General features: G+C 52.9%; 1 protein-coding gene across 5 annotated transcripts in view; it reads right to left on the bottom strand.

The window, feature by feature from the left end:
- CARD11 (caspase recruitment domain family member 11) overlaps nucleotides 1–14509 on the bottom strand; it is a 151274-nt gene that overhangs the window by 24922 nt on the left and 111843 nt on the right. For all 5 annotated transcript variants that reach the window (XM_033193778.1, XM_033193776.1, XM_033193773.1 and 2 more), the window contains exons 6-11: nucleotides 9569–9748; nucleotides 8486–8638; nucleotides 7715–7840; nucleotides 6856–7053; nucleotides 4348–4524; nucleotides 2382–2433 (exon numbers count right to left, since the gene is read on the bottom strand). In XM_033193778.1, the coding sequence (XP_033049669.1) occupies nucleotides 2382–2433; nucleotides 4348–4524; nucleotides 6856–7053; nucleotides 7715–7840; nucleotides 8486–8638; nucleotides 9569–9748 (886 nt within the window). The remainder of the gene's footprint in view (nucleotides 1–2381; nucleotides 2434–4347; nucleotides 4525–6855; nucleotides 7054–7714; nucleotides 7841–8485; nucleotides 8639–9568; nucleotides 9749–14509) is intronic.

Raw genomic sequence — 14509 nt, 5'->3', positions numbered from 1 at the left:
GCGTCTTGCTATGTTGCCCAGGTTGGTCTTGAACTCTTGGCCTCAAGCGATCCTTCTGCCTTGGCCTCCCAAAGCGCTGGTATCCCAGGCATAAAATTATCTCTTCTTTTCCCGTCTCCCCCCCACCACAGTAGGCTCCTGGCGGGGGGTGGGTCTCGTTTGCCAACATATCCCAGCTCCCAGTGGGGGTCACCCCCTGGGCAGCCTGGGTCAAAGCTGGACAATGCCATGTGTCTCTGAGGACTTGTGTGGGGTCCCTGGCTGGCATTTTCTGTGAACAATGGACAACTGGGGCCTGAGTCTTCCTGTCCAATTCTCTGCCATCACCATGGACTCTGCCTCTCCCTGACAAGCAGGGCTGGCTGATGGGGATGAGGACAAACTGGGGGCCAAGTCTGTGGAAACCTCTCTAAATAAACATACGGGAGGCTGGGGCTGCAGCCCAGAGCACGCAGCAGCGCCATTCAGAGGCTGGGACTTGGGGAGGAAGGTGAGGTGGGTCGGGGCTGGTGCGGTGGACGAGGCTGGGGCCCTGGAACGGTGTCCTGCAGCAGGAGAGGGTGTTGGGGGATGAGCTGGGGCCCGGGTGGCACTCTGGAGGGAGACAGGGTGAAGCCTCCCTTGATGTCCCTGCCCCAACCCCTGGCTCTGCTGCGGGTAGCCTGGGGACCATGTGCATGTCCTCTCAGCCCTCGTCTGACGGCTTTGCTGTCTGTGTCCCCTCCTTGCTCCCACCCTTGCTGTGTGTGCCCGTGTTGTGTGCACAGACAGATACACGTACATGCACCCCCATCAGCGGATGTCTTGTAGGGAGGAACCATATGCTGTCCTTCCCTGGGCCCCCAGCACCTGGCACTGGGCAGCCTAAGGTCTGATGAGGAGCGAAGAAGCCCCATGGCCACTACATCATGTCCCTTCCCTTTGGTGCAACCCCCTTCTCTGCTTCCTGCAGGCCCCAGGCCCTTTGCGCCTCCCTTCTGATAAAGAAGGCCGTTGAGACACCGGATGTGGCCATGAGGGAGCTGGATGGGGCCCCCTGCCCTGGCCTCCCTCCTCTACCTCCATGCCCAGAGAGAATAGCCTTAAGCATGGGTCTGCACTCTCCACTCTCCTGCTCACCCCAAAGCCACCTGGGGGAGGCTTCATCCTTGCCGTGAGGGATGAAGTCCATATCTTCAGCGAGGCACCCACAGTCTCAGCCCAGTGCTCTCCTGCTTTGCGCTCTGGGGTGGCAGGGCAGCTTCTGCCCCGTGCACCTCCTGGTCTCCACACCTCTGTTTATGGGCCCCTCTCTGACCTGACACTGTGTCCATCCACCAAAAGGCTCCCTTTTCCAGCCCCAGTTTAAATGTACACCCCACTCCCACCTTTTTCTTTCTCTCTTTCTTCCTTTCTCCCTCCCTCCCTCCCTCCCTCCCTCCCTCCCTTCCTTCCTTCCTTCCTTCCTTTTTTGAGACAGCGTCTCATTCTGTCGCTCAGGCTGGAGTGCAGTGGTGCCATCTTGGCTCACTGCAACCTCCACCTTCTGGGCTCAAGTGATTCTCCTGCCTCAGCCTCCCAAGTAGCTGGGATTACAGGCGTCCGCCACCACGCTCAGCTATTTTTTGTATTTTTAGTAGAGATGGGTTTTCACCATGTTGACCAGGCTGGTCTTAAACTCCTGACCTCAGGTGATCTGCCTGCCTTGACCTCCCAAAGTGCTGGGATTACAGGTGTGAGCCACCATGCCCGGCCAAATGTACCCTTCTTGATGGATCCTTCTCTGACCTTTGTCCAACCACTCTCGGGACCCATGCACTTTCCACCTCCTGGCTGTGGCCCTGCCTCAGTGTGTGGGGTCTATGGGCATCTACTTGGGCCTTCCAGCACCTGGCACATAGTAGGTGCTTGATTTGCTTAGGCAAACCCTTCTAGCCGATCTGTCACTCCCAGAGATATGGTGAGGACAAAAGAGAAGATTCTGAAGGCAGTGTGTCTCGGAGAACCAGGGACTGACGAATGAACCAGCCTCTTGTGAGGTCCTGTGGGGGACCACCCAGCTAAGTCTCGGAAGAGGGTCAAAGAGTCCCCTCAGTGAGAAGCCACAGGCAAAATGCACAGTTCAGCTAATGCACCAGGGGTTCCGGACAGACCCATCGGGAGAGGCGGGGAGGCGTGCAGGGAACCACAGAGGGAACCTTTCAGTGCTCGGGGCTCCTGCCTGCTTCGAATGACGATGCACATTAACTGCTATTTGGATGGACCCCCGCCACCCTGAGACCCCCGAGAGCCCGCCATGTTTACCCTGCAGGATTGATCGCTACAGTGGGAGAAACAGATGGACTGAGAGAGACAGAGTGACAGATGAGACAGGCCGAGAGAGATCCGGGCATCTCACTAACCTTGAAAATCTGATGTTCGCTTCAGGCTGATGGGGGATTTGGCTCTCTGCAGCTAAAAGGGAGGGGAGGGGAAGAAACAAGACATAAGACACAAATCAAACAGGGCCCTAGACACATGTCACTGGGGCTTAGAAAAAAATAAAGCGAGGCCAGCCATCCTGTCCCTCGTCATACAGCCGCCTGGGTTGGCCCGGAACGCACACGGACCGATGCTCATCTCCCGTGGCTGGGACGACAAGACACAGCGGCTCCCCTGGGCTTGAATCAGGCAGCTGCTGGTACAGACAAGCTTTCCTCCCAGGGCAGCCGTGCAATATGGCTCATGGCAGAAGACAGGACAAAAGCCAAGAGCAGCGGAGGGGACCAAGTGATGTGCGGGGAGTGTGAGGCTGAGCAGAGCTGGGTACACAACGCAGAGGGGGTTTCAGAAGAGGGTGAGGCTGCCGGGCAGGTGCCCTGGCCACCCCCGGCCCAGAGTGCTAACGGAGTCTCAGCTCAGATGTGCTGCCTCAGCCTTCTGGCTCCGCGTGTGCAAGGCTGGGAGAGGCGGAGGCACTGTCAGGCCCTGCTGTGGCATCTCATTCATTCACTCCACTCCCCATCGAGAGCCAGCCATGAGCTTCGGGTTGCACGAGATTCTGAGCAAAGCGACAGGATTACTGCTAACTCCTGCTCCCAGGATGGTGCCTGACATGTGACAGGCATGTGATTGGCACTCAATACATTTGTGAAGAATAAACAGATTGTTCTTTTTTTTTTTGAGACAGAGTCTTGCTCTATTGCCCAGGCTGGAGTGCAGTGGTATGATCTTGGCTCACTGCAACCTCTGCCCTGCTGGGTTCAAGTGATTCTCCTGCCTCAGCCTCCCAAGTAGCTGGGACTACAGGTGTCCACCACCACGCCCAGCTAATTTTTGTATTTTTAGTAGATGGGATTTCGCCATGTTGGCCAGGCTGGTATCAAACTCCTGACCTCAGGTGATCCATCCACCTCAGCTTCCCAAAGTGCTGGGATTACAGGCTTGAGTGACTGTGCCCAGCCTGAATTTGGAAATGATGCTCATTTCATTCTCTTTCCCTCCCTCTGTCTCTTTCTCTCTTCCCTTCCCTTTTCCTTCCTTCCTTCTTTCCTTCCTTCCTTCTTTCCTTCCTTCCTTCCTTCCTTCCTTCTCTCTTTCCCTCCCTCCCTCCTCTCTCTCCCTCCCTCCCTCCTCTCTCTCTCTCTTTCCCTTTCTCTTTCTTTCTTTCCTTCCTTCCTTTCTTTCTTTTGTCTCTCTCTCTCTCTCTCTCTTTTATTATTGAGACAGGGTCTTGCTCTCACTCAGGCTGGAGTATAGTAGTGCGATTATAGCTCACGGCAGCCTCCAGCTCTTGGGCTCAGGAGATCCTCCTGCCTCAGCCTCCTGAGTAGCTGGGACTACAGATATGTACCACGATGCCTGGCTAATTTCTTTTCTTTCCTTTTTCCTTTTCCTTCCTTCCTTCCTTCCTTCCTTCCTTCCTTCCTCCTTCCTTCCTTCCTTCCTTCCTTCCTCTCCTTCCTTCCTTCCTTCCTTCCTTCCTTCCTTCCTTCCTCTCTTTCTCTCTTTCTTTTTTGACACTGGATCTTCCTATGTTGCCCAGGCTGGTCTGGAACTCCTGATCTCAAGCGATCCTCCCACATTGGCCTCCCAAAGTGCTGGGATTACAGACATGAGCTACCATGCCCAGCCTGTCTTTCTTTCTCTCTCTTTTAATGTCTATTACATTTATAAGAGTGAAGGAATCAGTAAAAATGTACAAATGAGTAAAAAGCGAGTTGGCAGGATTTCCAGCTTACAGGGTTGAAATAGGCTGAATCACAGTCTGGGCACCCAAAACCCACCCAGAAGCAGGCGTGACTGTGCTGCCTCATTGCTGCCTGCAGGGGCCTACGGCTCCCAGACCCTCTGCCCTGCACCTGCACCCCTCCCTCCACACCCATGCACCTGGATGCCCTTCAGGTTCATCCTGCGCTGGGGCGGGTGGTAGGGCAGGAAGTACTTGCTGTCTTCGGGTGACTCCTCCGAGGTGGAGGAATCGTCGGCTTCTTGACCATTGGTCCTGGGGCTGGCGTCCCCAAAGTCCTGAGAGATGATGGTTACTGGCAGGTTCCTGGGCAGACTCTGGGGACAGAGAAAACCTCGCATTAGTGATGGGGCTTGGCGATGTGCCACCAGTAGGTGAAGTGGCTGGGCTGACGGGATCATCATTCCCTCAGCCACCCGAGCTTGAAGCTCACTTCAGCCATTCTTCTTTCCTGATCCCAACCATAACCCCAGACACTGAGCCCCACCATTCCAGCCTAACAATGCCTCCTCCCCCCAGGCTTCTGGTCCGGTCTCCCAAGCAAGCCCAGGTCTTCCTGTATAATGGTAAAGGCATTGCCTCCTGACCGGCCTCAACCCCTTACATCTCATCTGCCCCCATTACATTTCCAATTTCTAGCCCTGTGCCTGAGCTAAAAATATAAAAAGTATTCAGAATGACTGAATGATATTAAAAACAAAAACAGTGCTAGGTACTGTCTGGAGCACTTCATAGCTGCCACTTCATTGAATCCTTCCTGGCAAGTAGAGGTTGTTGATCACCACCTTTTACAAAATAGGGAGCGGAGTGCTGTGGCATGAAGGAACTACGTGGCCCGCAAAGCCACACGGCACCCTCATGCTGCGCTGCCTCCAAACTCAAAGCGTCTTGTCCCGCTCCCTGTGCAAAATGCTTCAGGGACTCAGAATAGCAGTAGAACATTCCTGGGTACGCACAGCCCACCTTGGCACATCTCGTTACCCGCCTGCTGCTCCTTGACGCCCACTCTGCAGATGGGTGGAAGCGCCGGTCACGGCCTGCTGGCAGCACGGTGGGCTACGTGCCAGGCCTGTGTTCACGCTGTAACTGCAGCCGGGAATGTGGGTCCTCCCAAAGTGCTGGGATTACAGGCCTCAGCCACCGCACCCAGTCAGGGTCCCTTCCTTTGTAAATGAGGACACTGAGCATGTGCTTTCCATGCAGGACAGTTCTGTGGGGTAAATGAGGCAACGCACAGAGGGCACGTTGCGTGGCACCTGCACGTGACTGCGCTCAGTAAACCCAGAGCTACAATAGTGGTAACATCTACCCTGGAGGAGGCATTCCTTCACTTCTCAGTGCCTGGGGCGCTGCTGGGAAATGTACTCTGCAATTCACATTGTCCATAAATGAGGGTTTACTCACAGGCACTAGGAACCCTAATGACCGCAGGGTGTCTTAAACCCAGTGACAGTTCAGGTGTGTGGGGGAACCCTAGTGGGAGGCCAGTAGCTGGCTGTGGTCAACTGAGAGGGCACTGAGGCTCCTAAGTGGGGAGGCTGCTCAGCGAGGAAGTGGCCGGGTCAGGCTTGACCCTGCATCTTCTTTTTGTTTTTTGAGACGAAGGTTTGCTCTGTCACCAGGCTGGAGTGCAGTGGCAAGATCTTGGCTCACTGCAACCTCTGCCTCCTGGGTTCAAGCAATTCTCCTGCCTCAGCCTCCCGAGGAGCTGAGACTACAGGCACACACCACCACGCCCGGCTAATTTTTTTGTATTTTTAGTAGAGACAGGGTTTCACTATGTTGGTCAGGCTGGTCTCAAACTCCTGACCTCATGATCCACCTGCCTCAGCCTCCCAAAGTGTTGGGATTACAGGCGTGAGCCACCGCGTCCAGCCCCCTGCATCTTCTTATTTATGTTTTTAATTTTAATTTTTTAAATTAAAAAAAGTTTTCACCCTGTTGCCCAGACTGGTCTTGAACTCCTGTCCTAAAGCGATCCTCCCACCTCAGCCTCCCAAAATGCTGAGATTAGAGGCATGAACCACTGTGCCCAGCCCTACCCTGCATCTTCTAACTTCAAAATGAGTGGCTTCTACTCATCACTAAATAGACACAAACACAAGACTAAAAGATGTGGATTATGCTGGGTGTGGGAGGGAACTTCTGGCTTCAAAAATATGAAGGGCCGACCGGGCACAGTGGCTCATGGCTGTAAGTCTAGCACTTTGGGAGGCTGAGGCGGGAGGATCGCTTGAGGATAGGAGTTTAAGACCAGCCTGGGAAACAGTGAGACCTTGTCTGTATAAAAAAATACAAAATTAGTCAGGCATGGTGGTGTGTGCCTTTAGTCCCGTCACCCGGGAGGCTGAAGTGGGAGGATGGCTTGAGCCCAGGAGTTTGAAGCTGCAGTGAGCTGTGATGGTGCCACTGCATTCCAGCCTGGGCAACAGAACAAGATCCCGTCTCAAAAACAAAACTAAACTAAACAAAGGACAAGGAGCCATTCATTGCACTGGGAGGTGGCAACGGGCCACAGCCCTCAGTGGGTGCCAGGGGCACCTGGCTTCAGATGTGGGGCCCCACAGGGAGGCGGGGACTGGCCACAGCCCTCCGTGGGCGCCAGGGGCACCAGGCTTCAGACGTGGGCCCTGCCCGTCCCACCCCACCTGGTCCAGGTTGTTGCTGTCCTTGGAGAGGCGCCGGAGCTTGCTCTCCAGGTTGACGATGCAGGCCTCCCGCCGCACCATCTCGATCCTCATCTCGTCGTTCTTCTCCTCCAGCTCGCGGATCTGCTTCCTGTATTTGTCCTTTTCGATTAAGCACTGCGAGTACTGCGTCTGGGCTTCGTCTCGGGAGTGGAAGGCCTGCCGGGGAGAAGCAGGACAAAGGCCGCTTTGGGGACTGCACCCCAGTCAACTCCAGCTGGGCCCAGGGACAGGCATCGTCCCCAACCCAGGGGCCAGCCACATCGTCTGTGGCTCTCATCTGCAGCCTGACTCCCAGGCGTGTCAGTCACTGCCTTCTTCATTAACATGATCACAGAGCCGATGGTTCGACCCTTGCTAGTGGCAGGCTCCGTGTTGACAGCTTTGATGCAGTATCCCTGGAAGGCCACAGCCTGTCCCTATGAGGCGGTGCTACCGTAATTATCCCCATTTTACAGATGAGGGCACTGAGGTCAGGGTGGCAGCTTGCCTAGGGGCATACACCTTATGAATGACAGGGCTGGATCTGAACCCATCCTCTCACCCGAGAGAACAGACATCATTTAAGAACCATGCTTGGTTGTGGGAGCTGCTGGAGCTCAGCTCAGAGTCCCCTGATACCCAAACGCCTGTGACTTCCAAAAGCCTTTTGGGATAGAATTCATCGTTGGCACAGAAATGGGAAAGATGGATTCAGGAGTGATCCCTGCATTGTCAGTGACATTGCACGGGACAAAGCACTCTGAAGGAGCCCGTGGCCTGGGGCGTGGGCCCCGCTGTGCAGCCTTGCCGCCCTGCACGCTGCAGGTGGTGCCTGTACCTGGTCCCGCTCCCGCTCCACCTCCTCCAGCTGCAGCATGACTGTATTCATCCGGTGCTTGTACATTTCACAGTCCTTCCCCAGGGTCGAGCACTTGAGCTCCAGGTCCTCCTTCTCCTCCAGGTACTGTGAACGACACAGAGAAATCAATACGTGCATCAAGCAATGAATAGGTCAGGGCTGAAAGCTGTTCTCTGCTCGTGCCTTCCCGCCGGCTGGCTGGAGCAGGCCTGTCCCTCCCTAAGCTGGCATGGTCAGGACATGGCCTGCCCTTCTGAGAACCAGCTATCTGACCACTGGGGCTCAAGGTAGGAGACCAATGAACCTGGCATTGTCGTGAACTCACTACGGACCAGGTAACGTATGGGAGGACAGTGCGGTCTCAGTCAGGAGGGGACACGGGTGCTCAGCTGGTGCAATAGCTTGTAAATGCTCAAGGGTGGCCGACACATCTGGGATCCTGCAATCTGCAAGGTGTGGGTGAGGCTCTGACACTCACACGTTGGTAAGTATGTGGGTTCCCCCAATCCCAAGCCCTCTCCCTCTCCTCTGCCCACATTGCTCCTGCCCCCAGGCCCTCATCTGGTTGATAAACTGCAGCTCCTGCCAGGGGCTGAATACTGGGAAGTACAGGGGATTTATGCCAGGGGTCTGACCCAGTCCCCGAACAGGAGTGTGAGGTCAGGGAGGTCCTGCTGACAGACACCACTGCCCCCTGGTGTGAAGGGGGCTGGCCAAGGGCACCGCTGGGCAGGCGCTCCCCGCTCCCACCTTGTCCCGCAGCTCCTCCGCCTGGCGGGCCTCCTCCTGCAGGTTGTAGATCCTGTTGACCAGCTCCTGCCGGTCCTCCAGGGCCTCCTTGCGGTCGTGTTCCAGGATGTCCAGGATGGCCTTGTCCGAGTCTGGCAGGCTGCGCTTCCCAGCCTGGGTGGGAGGGAGGAGGTTTAACAGGGTCAGGATCGGGGTGGGGAGCCAGGTGGTCCTGGAAGGCGGGGGACAGAAGAGCCAGCAACAGACACGGACAGAGCAGAAGGTTTTGTGTCTGGAAGGTAAAGGCAGGAAGAGATGTATGTCCCTTGGGGTCTCTAAGAAGCTTATCATTTAACAAGTTTATCGCCTGGAAAGAAACAGAAAACTGGCTTCTGCTTGGGAGTATCCTGGGCCTTTTGTTCTCCCTGGCGCTTATCAGAGCTCAGAGGAGCAATTGGTGCACCTAGAACACTTCACAGGTGACAGCAAAGGGAAGGTGGATCTGCTTTTTAGATGCCATCCCTGAAATACTGAGGAATCTGTTTTGATGAAGCTGGGTTCATCCTCGGCTCCGAAAGAGAGCCTCAAATACCAGACAGCCACTCCTGGTGGGGACTGTTCTGCAGCGAGCAGGAGGATGCATGTTTTTTTTCTTGCCCTGTAGATATGTTTTGGGATGTCACTCCTCAGCAGCTTCCTCCTCCGTGCCCACAAGTGATTCCACTTTGACAAGTGCGAGGAGGCATTTGAGGCTGGAACAAGTGGCATGGAGCTTAGAGTTGAGTTTCCTGAAATCTTTCAGGGCACGTAGGTTTCCCAGACATCCTTGTCTCTTCCCACAGTGCCCAGGGCATTGATTTCCACATGGATGGTGATTTTTCTGGAGTGCTTCAAATAAGGACATGTTTTCCCAAGTATGATCTACTGTCTCTGACAAATGCGTGGTGGGGGGGTCACCGCTTTACAGAGGAGGAGACAAAGGTGCCCAAGGATGGCATGCATGTCTGTGATCCTGCAGTCAGCGTGGTGTGAGTGAGGCTCTGCCCCCAACCCCAAGCCCTCACCCTCCCGCTGCCCGCGCCGGCCCCACCCCCAGGCCCTCACCTGGATGATGGACTGCAGCTCCTGGTTTTTGGTCTTCAACATTTCATTCTCCCGCTCCAGTTCCAGAACTTGCTCCTTCTTGGGCCGATTTTCAATGTCATTCTTCAGTTTCAGAGACTGATTTCTCTCCAGCTTACACTCCTCCTCCATCTTATTCAACCGGTGCTTTAGCTGATCGATCTGAAACACCCCAAGGGTGCCGAGGGGAGAAGGCAGGTGGCAAGAAACACTCAGAAAAGGCAACATTTCCCCAGGTCCCACTGGGCTGGCAGCATAACCTGAGTTATGCCTCTCTCTCCTTCTTTCAGGGGCAGAGAAGGGCTCCAAGAAACCTTCTCCAGTAAAACAAACTGTCATTTCCCTATTGATGGAGAGTTCCTGATTAGTCTATTTAGAAATAGCTCCAAAGGGGCTACAGACCTCAGAGAAAATTCCCTCAACCTTTGTCAGGTGGAACAGGTTATGGATTTTGGGATAAAAGAGATCCAAGTTGGTGTTTCTCACTTCAACGCCCTTCTCTGATGGGTTTTTCAAATTCTGATCCTCGGAACTCAAGGATTACCCTGAAGAATCCCAGGGTCATCCAGGGGGAAGGAGGAGATGGTTGAGAAATCGGGGTTCTGGGCGTCCACCCTGACTTCACGTCCCAGAACAGCTCTGCTTGTGTGGTTTGTTCTTTGGGGTTTCACACAGATTTTATTTGGATAAATAGCACTGTTGCTAAAAAGGAAGAAGAGGAGGAGGAGGAAGAGGAAAAAGAAAGAAGAAAAAGCAGAAGGAGGAGAAGAAGAAAAGTAGAGGAAGAAGAGGAAGAAGAAGAGAAAGGAGAAGAAGCAGAAGACGAGGAAGGAGAGGAAGAGGAAGAAAAGGAAGAAGAGGAGGAGGAGAAGAAGGAGGAGGAGGAGAGGAGGAGGAGGAAGGAGGAGAGGAAGAGGAAGAGAAAGAGGAAGAAGATGAAGGAGGAGGAGAAGGAGGAGGAGACGGAGAAGAAGAAGAAACAAGAAGGAGGAGGAGGAGGAGAAAAAAGAAGAGGAAGAAGAAGGAGAAGGAGGAGGAGGGGAGGAGGAGGAGAAGGAGAAGAGGGAGAAGGAGGAGAAGGTGAAGAAGGAGAAGGAGGAGGAGGAGGAGGAGGAGGAGGAGGAGAGCCTGAAATCAACTGAATTGTAATTTGACAGGATCTCTGGCCTAAAGAATTTCCCTAGACTTAGTGGCAGAAAGAGTGACTGAAGAAGAAGATAGCCTGAAATCCACTTAATTGTAATTTCACAGGATCTCCGGCCTAAAGATCTTCCCTAGACTTAGTGGCAGAAAGAGTGGCTTCCTGGAGGAGGCAGCTATCGCATCTGGAAATGAGACAAGTGGAGATGTGCTGATTTTCACACTCAAGAGTTTAGTGTCAGGAACTGGGACCAGCAGAAGACTTCTTCAACTTGTGAGATTAAACTGTGTGCTTCCCCAAACACAAGGGCTTGGCTAAAATATCCCAGATAAGAAGGTTGCATTCAAGGGCTATAAAGAAAGGAGGCACCAAAGGGGAGAGTGTCATTTTTTCAAATCTAGTCTTGGAGGGAGAATCGTCTCAAGGAATCTGGCAGGTAGAGAGCCGTGGCTTTAGCGAGAAAAGTCCAGCTCCTGCACCCCAGTGATTAACCTGAGACAATGAAGGAAGGGGCGTGCAGGAAGCAGCCTGAGGCCAAGAAAACCAGCCAGGGACTCTGCTGGCCATATGTTCTTCCAAATTCTACTTATACTTTCTCACTATTAATATAGCTCCAGGGAAACATAACACAGGAGAAAGTTCCAGGAGAGAAACTTGTAAGTCCCTGCCACAGGGTAACTTGCTCAAATCCTAGGTAAAAACAGCATAGAAATCTCTCCTGCTCATGCAGAAAAAAAAAAAAAAAAAAAAAGCCGGGCGAGGTGGCGGGCGCCTGTAGTCCCAGCTACTCAGGAGGCTGAGGCAGGAGAATGGCATAAACCCAGGAGGCGGAGCTTGCAGTGAACTGAGATCTGGCCACTGCACTCCAGCCTGGGCGACAGAGCGAGACTCCATCTCAAAAAAAAAAAAAAAAAAAAAGAAAAAAGAAAAAAGAAAAAAAACTCCTCAGCATCTTCAAAGCTCAACTCAAGCGTTCCATGCTAAGTCCCAAGTCCCACACGAGCAGGCATGGGGTGCTAGCATTGTGGGGTGCTTACAGGGTCAGCCACTCCGCCCAAGACTTACAGTTCAGTATCCCAGCAATCCTATGGCACAGCTATTACTTTCATTATTGCCATCTGCAAATGAGGAAACTGAAGCCAATAGCTAAGTAAGTAGTAAAGCATACAGCCAGAATTTGAACTCAAAACTACAGGACTTACAAAGCTCATCCTCCTAACCAAAACACTATTGCTGGCTATGCCACTGACTCAATTCACCTGAATCCCAGTGGATTGTTTACAGATCTGTCTGCTTCACTAAACTGTAAGTGACCTAAGCACAGCTCACGTGATTTATCCCCGTGTCTCCCACAGCGCTTAGCACAGTGCCTCACTCGTGGCAGGTGCTTAATAAATATTCTGTGAGTCTATTTTCCACCCAGCAGCCAGAGTGATCCTTCTCAGATACAAATCGTTACTCCTCAGCTCTCAATCCTTCAGAGGCTTCTCATCACAACTAGAATAAATCCCAAAGTTTTTACCATGGCCCCATGATCTGGACCCCGCCATCCCTTCCACTCCCTTCTGCACCATTTGTTTATTTGGCTCTGGCCCCACTGACTCTCCTGCCATTTCTTTTCTCTTTCATTTCCCTTCCTTCCTTCCTTCCTTCCTTCCTTCCCTCCCTCCCTCCCTCCTTCCTTCCTCCATCTCCTTCCTTCCTTCTTTCCTTCCTCCCTCCCTCTTTCCCTCCCTCCCTCTCCTTCCTTTCTTCCTTCCTTCCTCTCTCCCTCTTTCCTTCCTTCCTCCCTCCCTCTCTCCCTGCCTCTCCTTCCTTCCTTCCTCTCTCCCTTCTTCTCTCCCTTCCTCTCTCCCTTTCCTTCCTTCCTTCCTCTCTCCCCTTCCTTCCTTCCTTCCTCCCTCTCTCCCTCTCCTTCCTTCCTCCCTCTCCTTCCTTCCTTCCTCCCTCTCTCCCCTTCCTTCCTTCCTTCCTCCCTCTCTCTCCTTCCTTCCTCCCTCTCTCCCTCTCGTTCCTTCTTTCCTCCCTCTCTCTCTCCCTTTCCCTCCTTCCTTCCTTCCTTCCTCCCTCCCTCCCTCTCGTTCCTTCTTTCCTCCCTCTCTCCCTTTCCTTCCTTCCTCCCTCCCTCCCTCTCGTTCCTTCCTTCCTCCCTCTCTCTCTCCCTTTCCTTGCTTCCTTCCTTCCTCCCTCTCCTTCCTTCCATCCTTCCTCCTTTTCCTTCCTTCCTTCCTTCCTTCCTTCCTTCCTTCCTTCCTTCCTTCCTCTCTCCCTCCCTCCCTCTTCTCTCTCTCTCTCTTTTTCGACAGGCATGGCTCATTGCAGCCTCGACCTTCTGGACTCAGGCAATCATCCTGCCTTATCCCCCTGAACTACAGGCGCATACCACCATGCCTGGCTTATTTCTGTAGAGATGCGGTTTTTATCAGGTTACCTGTGCTGGTCTCAAACTCCTGGACTGAAGCAATCCTCCCGCCTTGGCCTCCCAAAATGCTGGGATTACAGGTGTGAGCCACCAAGCCCAGCCTTCCTGCTATTTCTTCAAAAACAAAAACAAAAACAAAAAAACATGCCTCCTACTTGTGGCCTTTGCAAGTGCTTTCCCCCTGAGACTTGCATGGGTGGCTGCTTTCATCCCTTCAGATCACTGTTCATGTGTCTCCTTCTCAGAGACCTTTCCTGGCCACCCTCTTTAAAGTAGCAACCCTCATGTTCTGTCCTCAAGCCCTGTCTTCTCTTCTTGATAACACTCATTTCTACCAAGTATTTATGCATTTATTTTCTGATTACAATGTTAGTTCCACCAGAGCAGGGTTTTAGTCTTCAGCTATGTATCCCTGGAAAAGAGCCTGGGGGCCAGGTGTGGTGGCTTATACCTGTAATCCCAGCACTTTGGGAGGCCAAGGTGGGCAGGTTGCCTGAGCCCAGGAGTTCAAGACCAGCCTGGGCAACACGGCAAAACGCTGTCTCTGCTAAAAATAGAGAAAAGGGGGCAGGTAGGAAAAAAATAGAAAAAAGTTAGCTGGCATAGCATGTACCTATAGTCCCAGCTACTTGGGAGGCTAAGTTGGGAGGATCACCTGAGCCTGCAAGGCCAAAGCTACAGTGAGCTGTGATCACACCACTGCACTCCAGCTTGGGTGACAGAGTGAGACTCTGTCCAAAAAAACCCCAAAAAACCAAAAACAAAAAGCCTGGTACCTGGTGGCACTCAATAAACAGAAGGAATGAATGAGACCGGTTGCAGTGGCTCATACCTGTAATCCCACCACTTTGGAAGGCCAAGGCAGGTGGATCACTTGAGCCCAGGAGTTGCAGACCAGCCTGGGCAAAATAGCGAGACCCCTTTTCTACAAAAAAAAATGGAAAGAATAGCCTGGTGTGATGGTGGCCACCTGTAGTCCCAGCTACTTTGGAGGCTGAGACAGGAGGATCACTTGAGTCTAGGAGGTGAAGGTGCAGTGAGCCAAGCCATGATCGCACCACTGCAGCCTGGGCAGTGGAAGACCCTGTCTCAAAAAAAAAAAAAAAAAAGAAAGAAAAGAAAGAAAGAAAAGAAAGGAAGGAAGGAAGAAGGAAGAAGAGAGAGGAAGGAAGGAAGCAGGGAAAGAGGAAGGAAGGAAGGAGGGAAGAAGGAAGGAAGGAAAAGGAAAGGAAATAAGGAAAAGGAAAAAAAAAAGAAAGGAAAAGAAAAGAAAAAAGACAAAAGAAAGATGTAAATCTCCTTAATTCATTTGCGGAGTGAAGCATTCTGGGAGCCCCACCGGGTGTGCGTGCGCATGCAC

This window comes from Trachypithecus francoisi, unplaced genomic scaffold (genome assembly GCF_009764315.1).
Source record: "Trachypithecus francoisi isolate TF-2019V2 unplaced genomic scaffold, Tfra_2.0 Lachesis_group4, whole genome shotgun sequence".
In the NCBI taxonomy this organism is placed as follows: Eukaryota; Metazoa; Chordata; class Mammalia; order Primates; family Cercopithecidae; genus Trachypithecus; species Trachypithecus francoisi.
The sequence above is the reverse complement of the archived record's forward strand: the minus strand, read 5'-3'. Positions and strand labels throughout refer to the sequence as shown.